Source organism: Alligator sinensis, unplaced genomic scaffold (assembly GCF_000455745.1).
Source record: "Alligator sinensis unplaced genomic scaffold, ASM45574v1 scaffold646_1, whole genome shotgun sequence".
Classification (NCBI taxonomy): domain Eukaryota; kingdom Metazoa; phylum Chordata; order Crocodylia; family Alligatoridae; genus Alligator; species Alligator sinensis.
Genome location: NW_005842642.1, coordinates 545,561 through 558,217, shown reverse-complemented (window position 1 = coordinate 558,217; position 12,657 = coordinate 545,561). Strand labels below are relative to the sequence as shown.

The following is a 12,657-nucleotide window of genomic DNA, read 5'->3' as shown; positions in this document are numbered from 1 at the left end:
GTTTGCCAGCATAATAATGGCTTGTCACACCCTACAGGCAACATAGCTCTGCCAGAAAACTTTGTTCTGTAGACCTGGCCAGTATTTCTAGCTATTGCACTTGTCCTCATACACCATCAAGGTTAGGCGAATTGTGTTGCAATGCCTGAAATGGAGTTGCTAGTACCTCCATTAGTAAGCATATCATCTTCTGTCCAGTTCCATACCCAAGGAATGACAACTATAGACAGGGGAATGAAGAGCATTCCCCAGTGATAGCTGGAGCTTTACCTGGATCAAAGGGTGTAACTCCTGCAGCACCAGGAAGGCCTGGTAAGCCACTAATTCCTTTATCTCCTTGAGGGCCTGGGATTCCTGGAGTTCCAGGATCTCCAGGGAAACCTATTGGACAAACAAAAAAAGAATTACAGGAAGTCAGGAACAGTCATTGGGTCCACTCCTCAGTCTCCCACACCAGTCTCTGTAGAACCCTGACTAGTAGATCTATTTGCACAAAATACCATCACCTGTGGACATTTCTTACTGCCCCCAGCAGGTTATTGTGACCGATAAGACGCACCTGTGTAATTGCTGGCCTGTGTGGCTGCAGGTGCTGCTCTTATTTATACTGCTGGAATTACTAAGTGTTTCCCTTAATAACATCCTGCTACAGTGAGTGAGCAAGAACAATAAAGAAGCATCCATCCATTTATTTATTTATTTGCAAGTGAGACAAGGACCACATTTCTGTTAATAGCAGTACTATGCTGAAATGAGCCCCAAGGATGGCTAATATTATCTCAGGCTTCAAAAGGTGACAAATGCAGTCACTCCCCACCTAAGCAGTCTGCTTGCATTCTTACACCCAAGCAGTGTGCTTGTATTCTCACAACATTGCATTACGTTAGGAATGGAGACTTATGGCAAACTCCAAAGTTATTCACAGAACTCCTGTCCCAACATCAACAACAGCCAAGTGAATGGGTTAGAACAGGGGTGAATCTGACTCAAGGCTCAATGCAGAAAAGAAGATCAAAGAAAAGCATATTAAGGGGAAAGAATACAAAGCCGAGTGCCAGCAGCAGAGTGAAGCATTAAAATTGTATTTCAAATCAGAATCTAACAGATGTACCTGAGATGACAACACCTTTACCATCGAGATAGATGGGTGGACCTGGAGGACCAGGATCACCTAATTCACCCTGTAAAATTAAATGTGTTGGAGTTGGTTTACAGTTCCTTACAGTCCTGGAGGCAGGGATCAGAGTGCCTGGCACTATGCCAGAATCTGCTCCCAAACAAAACCCGTCCATTTCTGTTCAGGGGAACACAAACAAATAATACTACACGTAAAATTACAAGATGAGCCGTATAAGAAAATTATAATATCCCAAGGTTCACCAGTCAGCACTCAGCACAATAAAAGAGATGAAGACCTGGCATTAAGGAAAACATCAGCATGATACAGAAGAAAGGGAAGAGATTTGACAGAGTGATGACATTTATTTAAGCATTCTGTTGAAACAACAGTGGTTTAAATTTTCCATATGATAAGGTACCTTCATTCCTTCTGCTCCATCAAGCCCAGGAAAGCCTGGGATCCCTGGATGACCCTGGAAAATAAATATATATGAACATATAAATAAAACATTTATCTATAAAAACAAACAGTAGGAGAGGGACCTGGGAGGCTAGGGTTAGACCTCTTCAATGCCTCGATTTGAATTTTCTGACCCAATCTCTTGCCCAATAGGTCTGGCTCACAAGAAGAAAACATTAGCATCCTCGGCCTCTCAACTCCCTCTTAATTAGCAACAAACTAGGTTCCAAAATGAATCCACTCTCGTCCTCTGAAAGAATGGCTACTGCAATGGGGTGAGAAGCAAAGATGGGAAAAGCAGGGCAATATCTGGGGTGGGACCATCAGGAAAATATGCTCCTGATGTAATGTAATCTCCAGATGGGGAACTTCCTATTGCCACTGTAAACTTCCTATTGGCTCTGTAGATGTAACCTCCAGATGGGGAAAACTAGGAGTAACAGTCACAAACTCCTGGAAGACCATTTCAGGCTCAACACTAGGAAAAACTACTTCACAACTAGGGTATCCAGACTGTGGAATAAGCTCCCTCCAGAGGTGGTACAATCGTCTACCCTGGAAATCTTCAAGAGGAGACTGGACGGGCACCTTGCTGGGGTCACCTGACCCCAGTTGTCTTTCCTGCCTAGTGCAGGGGGCTAGACCCAATGATCTTCGGAGGTCCCTTCCAGCTTTACAATCTATGAATCTATTCTCTCTCTCTCTCTCCTGTGTCACAGTTCTCTCCCAAGCCAGCCGTGCTAAACCATTCACATTTATGCTGATGGTTCCAACTCACTGACTTCCAGTAGCATCTTGTAATTAACCATATGGTTCAGAAGACTCTGCCACTGTACCCCAAAACTTCCTTTTCTGGCCTTGTAATTTACCGCCCTGTGCATAAATGCAGAACTGCCCTCTATGAAAGGGAACATCAAAGCCAGTCAACAGTGGGGTATAACCCCTGTTGCATCTACAGGTAAGGGAATTCTTAAGGAGAACTCTGTTAGAGCAGAAGAGCTTGTAACCCTACTAGTGACCCTGAAATTTTGAGTAAGTGTGGACTCTACACACCTCATGAGCAGCACCGGCTGAAACCCTGTTGCCAGGGTTTTCCAGTCATTTATTTTAAAATACTCTCATCTATAGCATCGGCAAAAATGCAGCTATCGCATAACAGCGAGCATCCAGCCTATGAATACAGGGAACATGCCAGCATCTCAGGATATTTAACACCCAATGAAAAATCCCACTAACATGGATGTTCTAGGACTCTATGCACTGGCACATCTGTGAGTACAAAGGATTTTCACATCCTTACAGCTACTTAAGGCACTGATCATTTGCACCTAGAATACTATATATGAGATGACCCTAAAGGTAAGAGAGTTAATGATAGTGGGAAGGCATGCATAATTTCAAATCTCTGTGGAGGCAACTGTTTGAGCCAGCAATGGAGGAAATGATGCGAGTGTCTTTCATTAGTGTTTAGATGCTCTTTTGAACAACTTGCATTGCCACTATTCCTTGTGAGGCCACATTCTTCTATCAGAGATGGGGAACATGAGAGAGAGCCAATAGGAAGTTAAGGAGCATGGACAGGAAGAGAAAATAAGAGCAAATTCTAGGGATTTTAAGTGACATCCCCAGAAGTTAAAATACTTCCCAAATTACCTTTCTCCCTGGAATTCCATCAGATCCATCCAAAGATGAAAAGCCCTAAAATTGTAAAAATAGGTATTATTATTATTAATCCAATTACATTCAACACCATAAGGAGCAATCTCTGTAATCTACTACGGATTTCACTTCATAGTAGACAAAGGACCAATAATCCACTCCCAAACTGGCTGCCCACATTGGGCACGCACGTGCCTCTTGCCCCATCTCAAACCCCTTTGAGGCGGGGCAAGAGGCACATGCAGGAACGAAAAAATGTTCCCCACGCTGCAAACTTGCAGCGTGAGGAGAAAATTAGACCCCTGGATATCCAGGGGCCAAAAGAAACCAATCCGCAGAACAGCACGGAGCAAGGCACGGTCCCAAACCAAGGCTCAGTAGCCAAAAGCTGCAGTCAATTTGGCAGCAGCTGTGAGATGGTTAAAATTGTAGCTTAGGCTGAGCAGCAAGGGTCAGGATTCAGTCATGTGGTCAGTATCCCCTTCAGTCAGGTTTCAGCCATGACTCTAGAAAAATCTTTTTTCTCCTCATCCTGCTCTTACAAAAAAAGATGCATTGGATGCATGCAGTATGTGAAAAACACAGCATTTTCATGAACAGGAATTTAAGGGTGTTGTAATGTTACCTACCCTGCTGCCAGGCAAACCAGGGACACCCTTTTCTCCTTTCTCTCCAACACCTCCAATACCCTGAGGGAGGGAGAAAAAAACCCATCATCACATCAGTAATTCACAGGTCTATCTAGAGGCAAATATAGCGCAGCCCCCAGAGAGACTGAATACAAGCATGCGCTTTAATGCAAACAGATGTTAATCTCAAGAGATAAGGGCAGTACTCCAAGTACGTGGTGCATGTTCTAGTCCCAGGATTTCTGTGCCAGCAGTTATCATTAGCAACCATTAGCATGTGTGTCATGCTAAATGTTGCCCCTGGCAGACTCCTTTCAGAATCCCCATTGCCATTAACAAAGGGATGGAAATCTTATTTTTTGGATGTAAAAATAATCTGATTTAAACTTGGCAACTAACAGGTCAGTGGAGGACTCAAATGAGGACCTTTTTACCTTGTTAATATGGAAAAATGAACCCAAACTCACATTTCTACCCTTAACATTTAAAAACTGCTTCGCCTTCAGATTTGTTTCCAGTAAACCCTGAGAGTCAAATCTGAGACGTGTCAGTGCTTAAGCACTTTGGGCACCTATACACATGCAGTGGGGCTGCTCTGATGCGCTATAATTATGTTGGAGCAGACTCGATTAATCCTCTCACAGGTTAAATTAGTCTGCTGGAGTGTGGTAATTACCGTGCTCCAGCAGACTCCAGTGCAACGCGTATCAGCATCCCCATGCTGAAAAATGGTGATGGGGGTGTTTTTCGACAATCAAATTAAAGTGAACTCTCCCAACTCCTGGAGCATGTCTATAGATGCCCTTTGCAGTCACTGGCAACAAGTAGGAAGTGCACGCAGGTGCACGTGCACCCCCTGAGTTTGGCCATGCACCCCCTGAAAGCGCCAGCCACAAAACCAGAAGTGCCGGCGGAAATGCACTTCTGGTTTCGCCGCTGGCTCGGCAATTGGCCACTGGGGGACCCTCTTCCCCCCGCCCCCCACTGGCAATCTGGTGCCCCCCCAGACATGGGAGGCACCAGTCACCCATGTCTGCAGTGCTTCGAACTTGCAAAAACTATGCCTGGGCTTAATATTGCACACAAGAAGAGGCCCATCAGTTTCTGTGAGACTATTCCTGGTGCATAAAGCTAAGCATATGCCTAATGGAACAGGTCCCAAAAGCCTAATAAATTCAGAGTGTTTAAAACAAAACTGCTTCAAATTCAGATTTTTCTTTGCATACTGTTCTGCTGAGCAAATGTGTAGGCCAAAGCAACTGGTAAACAATTTATCTTGTGGTTAAGAAACATCATGTATTTTTGATCCTTTCAATTTAATGAAAGATACTGTGTTTACATAAGTTTAAGGCTGTGGAAAATAACCTCCCAACAGAGAGGGGAAAGCTGCTGTGATTCTTAACTCATGCCAGGGGGCTGTTACATATCACCAGATTAGCGTGCATTAACTCTGAACACTTATTTGAAAGCTCAGCCTTCATGAGACCTGAGAAGTTAAATAAGAAAAAAAATGTTTAAAATAGAATTAGAGGGAAACTAATACGATTTTTGTTTATGGAATTCAAATAGTAAAGTCAAGAAACACTGCCATCTCGTGGCTATGGGAGTTTACAAAAGTTATCAATCATGCTGTAAGTTTAGGCGCTTTTTTAAAGCGCTTTAAAAAAGCGCTTAAAGTTACAGCATCAAAAGTAAACAGATGTTTGTTGTTTGATGCTGGGGGCTCTGAGCTTCTACGCACTGGCTGAAGCCAGGAGACAGGGACCACTATAACCTGCTCTGGAAGCCTGGCAGCCAAGCCAGCTGGTGTCTCTGGGCTTGCTCCACTTCTCTCCTGGAGACACCAGCTGCTGGCCAGGTTGCCAGGGATTTCCCTGCATGCAGGGAGTGAGGGGGGCTGTCTCAAGGGGTGGACTCCCCTGAGCAGTGCCACCGGGCACCAGGAACCCTCTCTCTGGGGGTGGCAATGATGGCCAGGGTCTCCCTATGGCCACACTCTCCTTCCTTCCCTGGCTGTACAGGGAGAAAACTCTCTACCTCCTCCCTATGGCAAACCAGGGGCATGACAGGTAACTCTCCTACGGGACTGTATACAACTTCCCTAAGGCCAGGAGTGTGCAATTATTTCAGCTGGAGGGCTGCTTAATGAGTTTTGGTGAGCTGATGAGGGTGGCAAGGGTAGCCCTGCCTCTTGACAGGTGCCCTACCCTTTGGTCACCATCTTGCATGAATGACTGATGCCTCCCGAGACTCGGGGGGGCATCATGGCAACAAGCGGGGACCGCACGCAGCCACTGGGGTGAAGCCCTGCACAATGGACCCAGATGCCATCCCCGCTCCCTACTGCCATGTGCAGCTGCTGCCACTCTGCCGGAAGTAGGCGCTGTGGGCTAGCTGAAATTGCCTGGCAGGCTGGATCTGGCCCGCAGGCTGTATTTTGCCTGCCCCGGCCTAAGGCGCTCTAATTTAGAGTGCCTTCATTTATTACCTGATTGAACAAAGGTTACTTTTTAACAGGATTGGCCATTTAAAAAAATCCTCTGCAGCCATGCATGTGTGTTATAACATGGCTGTAGAGCAGTTTCAGGGACCAGATCGTATGAAAATCTGCACTCTATGTGAAGTGAATTAATTTATCTACAGAAACTGGAGAAACTGCAGATCAAGCAACAAAACGAAAACAGGCTTTGCAATAGTCATAGCGGAGCAGCGCCATTATCTCACTACTATCAGAGGAGTAGCTAGACAAATTTCCACTCTGGGGACAAATCCTGAAAGATTTTGGGACAGATTTACAAGCATGTTGGTGTTTAAAGATGCAGATAAGAACCAAGCAGGATATTCAAAAGCACTAAAGTGCTTAAACTCCCAGGGGAATTGATTAAAACTTTCTTTTTTTCCCCAGATGTTCAACCTTACCGGCAGACCAGGCAGTCCTATAATCCCAGGGAATCCTTTTGGGCCTGGCTCACCCTGCCAAGAATGAAATAAAGTGAGAGTCATAAGAGGGGATGACAGTGAAAAAAGAGTCTTGCCCCAATCCTTGAAAGCAATTTTCAATTTTTTTGCACCTTTTACAATTATCCAACACCCCAGCTCCTGTGAAATGTTGTAACATCCATGCCACACCTGGAAGGCCAATTAAAAGCTGATGGCCAATACCACAAAATGCTCTCTCATTTATGGCTGAAGACAACAACAGAACCAGGCCTAAAACCAGCCTATGCAAGGATCAAATCTTGCAGCCCTAAAACAACATGCAGGATGGCAGGCTGAGTAAAGATGATCTCATTAACCCCCGATATTTTGAATCTGTAGAAATACTGGACTACGAAATACGTAAGTCCATAAGTGCCTGGGATAACACAAGCAAGCACATCTGATTATTTCTAACAAATCTGCATCATAGCAAAACCAAAAGATACTTCACTCTTCTTTCCTTATTTTCCTAAAGTATTTGGATTTCCGCTTGGGTTCACAGTTCACAGATCCAGCAGAAATAAGCTGTAGCTCTTAACTTTGAATGTTTGACTAACACTTTGAATCTTGGGTATGACTAACTTAATGTTCCACCTTCTGGGAAACTTAGTACACGTTGTATTGCAGTGAGGCATCAAGTGCAATTTAAATACTTGAGCAAAAACATTTATCCGTCAGGTTTCTATCTTCTTCCTTTTACCAGGCGACTTGGCTCAATTAATCATTTACAGACCTGCAAAACCGTACATCAGTTTGCCTTCCCTGCCTATAGAACTGCCATTAAAAAAAAGAGGAGGAAAGGACTGAGAAAGAGTCACCAAATTTAATTTTCACACCAGATTTGTAACCTATCATTTACAATTATGAACACTCTCAGAAGAGACAGGCCTGTGGCTGTCTTTCCCTTTCCCAAGAAAAAAAAAAGACCTTAAATTGTATGTTACCAACAATATGTTTCTCAGCTCACAGCAAATAGAGCCAATTAGTAAAGAAAATGCTACAACTATTGCTTACACTAGACCACTCAAGTCTTAAGGAATATCTCCCTTCACTTCAATAGAAATTGGATCAGATCAAATGTTTAGAAAACAGACAGCTGGTCATTTTGAGGCAGAGGTACTTCGTTTCCATAGAGAATTATATGCAAGTTGAAGAATCTTTCCTCATTGAGATCCAGAGCTTGCTGGAGACTAAGGGGAGTAGGAAAAGCTGTGCAACCCAAAGAGAAATGTTCCTCTTTTGGAAGCTCCTCTAATTTCACCTTCCAAGCATAGCTGCAGGGGATATTTCATTTTTATCCCCTCCCCAACAAAAAAAAACAAACAATCCACATGGCTCAGTTTGCACGCGTCATTGTGAACCAGTCCACTCAGGACTTTATCAGCTCAAGGCTTATCCATCTGCCTCACTCAGCATTAACAGAAAAGGAAAGGAGGGAATTCTGAATTGTTTCTAGCCTGGCTGTATTTACAAACCTGATCCCCTTGTTTGCCTTTAGGAAATCCCATGAACTCCAGGATGCCAGTGGATGGTGGGGGACCTGGAGGGCCAGGCAGTCCTACATCTCCCTGTAGGAAGGTAATAATACAAGTGAAACATCTTAGATCTACTGTAAGTGACCCATGAGTCACAGAAATCCATTCAAATCACCACCTTCACATGCAACACAAAATACTTTAAACCAGAAGACTGCTGTAGGAATTCAGCCATGAAAACTAATAAGGACTGAAATTTAACACAAACATAATGCAGTGCATTAAACCAGTTGGATTGTAAGGGAAGGGGGAGAAGAGGAAGCATAGAAAGAAAAATGGGCCAGTTACCAGGCCAAGGAAAAGTATTCCACTAAGGCCTTGAAGCCAAATACAAAACAGAGCAACATAAATGGGAGAAAGGCAAGAGCCAAGTAGAAAGGCTGATGTGTAATTGACACAAAATAGCAAGAAATAGACAATGTGAGAAGACATTTTTGGAAAGACAGGAAATGTCCAGTCTTAAAATAACCTCTTATATTTCTTGACAACTGAACAGTTTGTGTGGGATCTTCAAAAGTACTTGGCAATGACTTCAACAGGGGCAGAAGTTGGACAACACTGAGAACTTTTCAAAAGTCCCAGGGACAGCAGAGACGGCTATTGAAATGAGAGTTTCTTTTCCTTTCTCCACCCACACAAATCCTCCCATAACCTCAACTAGAGCTGTATTTGGGTTATGAGGAATAACAAATGGGCAAAATCCTCATGAAGTGACTTATCTTGCACTGTTACATAGGAAGAAAATAGTAATACCTAAACAACTTCTGGAGGCCAGATGCGAGAGTTCAGGTACAAAACACCTCTAGCATGCTCATGTAGTGTTAGGGGATTTTATTTATTAGCTTTCTCTAAAAGCGAATCAGTTCCACTTACCTTTTCTCCTTTCTCCCCCTGGAAACCTAATCCCATGTTACCCTGAGGAAAAAGGAATGGCCAATTTATTAAAAAAATAACAACGATAGCAGCAGCATCCCCACCACATGGGATAACAATTCAGCAAAAGCTTTGGCATGCAACTTCAATGGCAATTGGTCACATGGCTTGCATTACATTTTGTTAAATCCTAGCCCGATGTTTTTTGTCCAAAGATTTAAAAAAAAAATTTTAAATGGATGAAGGGAAGATACTTACTTTTGGTCCTGGTAGCCCCAGTAGACCCCGTGGACCCTACATGTGAATGAACAAGATTTTCATTTTTAACCTGAGTTTAGAGGCAAACAACATGACAAAGCCTGGGTTTTTAACACAACACCCAGTGCTGCTCAACTAAGCCCTCTGCCATTTTGATAAATTAAAATTAAAAATTTGATGAGAACCTGTCATAACCCAAGGGTGTGATTTTGTGTGCGCGCGCTTCGGCACTGCTAAATTATTTCCCACCACGAGGAGCTTTCTTTGCAAGGTGCATTTCTCAGTTGCAAAGAGAAAACCCCGGTGCAAAGAAGTTCCCGCCACCCGCGTGCAAATTTGTGTCCCACTATTGGCCAGTTCTAAATTATTCCCACGTGGCGGCTAGCGATTGGCTTGCTAGCCGTATAAGAGGCTTGAGCGGTTTCTGCCCAAGTTGGAGGACTCCACAACCATCTGGAGGAGGAGGACTTCACGTCTCGTGAAGAACTCTAAGCGCTGCGGAGCCTAACGGACCCAGCGTGTACCTTAAGAAGGCTATAGGGGTCTGATCAACCTCTGGCCTCTCCCCGTCGCCGAGCACGATCCCTCGACGAACCCCTTCCCTGCGCGCAAGTTCCACGGAGCCTAGCAAACTTCGTGCGAGTGTATCCAGAGCTCTTCTCCGAGTTGTTTTCTTCGGTTGACACGACGGGCTCGCGGTTTTAGAGCCTTCAGCCGGATTGGGCTAGAGTTCGCGAGATTAGAACTCTTGTCCGCTCTGGTATCTTTCTCAAGGATGTACCTCATGGAAGTTTGGGATAAGGCATACTCATATGAGATCCTTTGGCATTGATATTACCAAACACACACCTTCTTTCAGGGTGAAATATAAAATGTTTCTTCATTTAGGCTTTTCTTTCACTGCAGGCCCTAGAATTTATTGCAATACAGTTTGCTGACTATTTTTATCTGACATAGATCGGAACATTTGGAATTACTGCCACAGAAGATCTACTTTAGGTTTTAAAAGACATCATTTGGTACAGTTCTAATTTCACTGTACATGAAGTGTGTTTAGTTATCATGGACATGGAAATCTATGAATTAGTAAATATATACTACAGACATGTAGAATAGTAGTTTAACTGAAATTAACAATCTGGCCTTACTTGCTATTTGATTTTTTGCATGTTAGTGGTTCACTTGTCAAATTATGAAGATATGGGTAAGATTTTCAAAAGTGCTCAGATTTGGCTAATTCTGACTGTTGGGATCAATAGACTTAATATGTGAGCAGAATTAGGTCAATGGTGAAAACTTTTAAAATCCAACCTGTACACGTTAAATAAATATTGAAATGATTCATTAAAATGTTCCTGTGAAATCAAAGAGTCATTAGAATAAATCATAACTCTTTCTAGAGTAGTCTGTGCACCTGTATTTTATAGTCTCTTGCTAGTACTTATTGAAAAGTTGGGAGGGAGTACTAACTAAGCTATCTCAAACTGTTTATAAAATAAAGAAATCAGATGGAGAAATTATGAGGACTGGCTTCAAGCAACCTTTTTTTTTTAAACTATTAAATAATTCATTTTAAAATGTGAGTACTTACTGCTTGAAGAAGACATAAATTATCTCTTAAAGAAGCCAGGACACCCATGAAGGATACGAAGAACATCACAATGCCCAAGAGTATTAAAATAATTGCTGGGGCTAAAAAGGCACTTTCAAGTGTTTTGTATTTCTGTCTTTCAACCTCTGCATAAATTCCAACAGCCAGAACAAATGCTCCAATCAGCTGCAATGACAACAACAAAAAAACAAATACAGGTTTTATTGGTTATTCAATTCTAGCACTCTCCTCAAATACTGCGATCATACTTGATGAATATACTATTACATTTGAAGGAATATAGTGGCAGAACACTTAAGAAGTATCACTATAAATTCAGAACCCTCATTTGTTACAGACTTATGTTGAAAGCCATCCCCAGTCATTTCAAATGATGATTCAGACCCAGAAAGTCAAGGAGGCCAGACATGTCACTTCAGGCATTTTTACATGTGTTCCTGACACAGCACCAGGCGCTTCTAATTAGTGAGACATATTAATTTAAAGCACCCAGCGCTACATCAGGAATGAGTGCATCACAGGCGCAGCACACATCAGTACCAAGAAAATGACAGCGGTGTGCTTTGAGCTAAAACACGTTGAACATGTTTTAGCTATTTTCTCAGCACTGATGCACACTGCGCCACTGATACACATGACGTGCAAGGCTGCCAGTGTGCATCAATTTACATGCTCAAGCAGACTTGATTAATTGAGGCTGCTCTGGCGTGCTGGATTTCCCACATGTTGGAACAGGCTCCCCACATGTGTGTAAGTGCCCTTCTTCATCTTCTGTTGGAGTACCTTAACCACATTAGCCCAATAGGCCAGTAGGCTTGGGATGAACCTTTGACATTTTTTATTAAATGTGAATGTCACTACTACAATTATCTACCTATAGAATTACCTTGCTCAAGCAAAAAAACCCAAAATAACTTAGAGGTACTATTGTAAAATTTTACATATTGGGAAAAAATTATATTGTTGAAGTTTCAAAATGTACTTAAGATAATTTTAGAGTTTTTACAGAGCAGCTGCTCATAAATTGCAATTTATTTGAACACACTGTGAAAGTTAGCCAGCCTCTTTGCTTACTGCTTCTTCTGTAATATTCTCCTTTGTCTACTGTACATTGGTATCCAGGGTACAGTCCACGTTCAAAATGAGCCATATATAGTTAACAGTTTGCATATCTCTTTTTATTAAGAACTGATCAAAAAAAAGTCTGCTACAGAGAGTAGACTTTATCCTGCTCTGCTGATAAAGTGATTAACTCTAATTGGCTTCTACGATACATGATTACAGTCAATATAAATAGGATTTTTTGGGAAAAGGAGAGAATTAACATGCAGTTTGTCACAACCCAAGGGTGTGATTTTGTGTGTGCGCGCTTCAGCACTGCTAAATTATTTCCCGCCACGAGGAGCTTTCTTTGCAAGGTGCATTTCTCAGTTGCAAAGAGAAAACCCCGGTGCAAAGAAGTTCCCGCCACCCACATGCAAATTTGTGTCCCACTATTGGCCAGTTCTAAATTATTCCCACGTGGCCGCTAGC

General features: G+C 42.8%; 1 protein-coding gene across 4 annotated transcripts in view; it reads right to left on the bottom strand.

The window, feature by feature from the left end:
• Window positions 1-12,657, bottom strand: part of COL4A6 (collagen type IV alpha 6 chain) — a 187,939-nt gene that overhangs the window by 40,258 nt on the left and 135,024 nt on the right. For 3 of the 4 annotated variants that reach the window (XM_014524635.2, XM_014524636.2, XM_014524637.2), the window contains exons 10-18: window positions 9,513-9,548; window positions 9,255-9,296; window positions 8,322-8,414; window positions 6,787-6,840; window positions 3,868-3,927; window positions 3,233-3,277; window positions 1,539-1,592; window positions 1,112-1,181; window positions 271-381 (exon numbers count right to left, since the gene is read on the bottom strand). In XM_014524635.2, the coding sequence (XP_014380121.1) occupies window positions 271-381; window positions 1,112-1,181; window positions 1,539-1,592; window positions 3,233-3,277; window positions 3,868-3,927; window positions 6,787-6,840; window positions 8,322-8,414; window positions 9,255-9,296; window positions 9,513-9,548 (565 nt within the window). The remainder of the gene's footprint in view (window positions 1-270; window positions 382-1,111; window positions 1,182-1,538; window positions 1,593-3,232; window positions 3,278-3,867; window positions 3,928-6,786; window positions 6,841-8,321; window positions 8,415-9,254; window positions 9,297-9,512; window positions 9,549-12,657) is intronic. The other variant, XM_025215384.1, reaches the window with a different exon arrangement.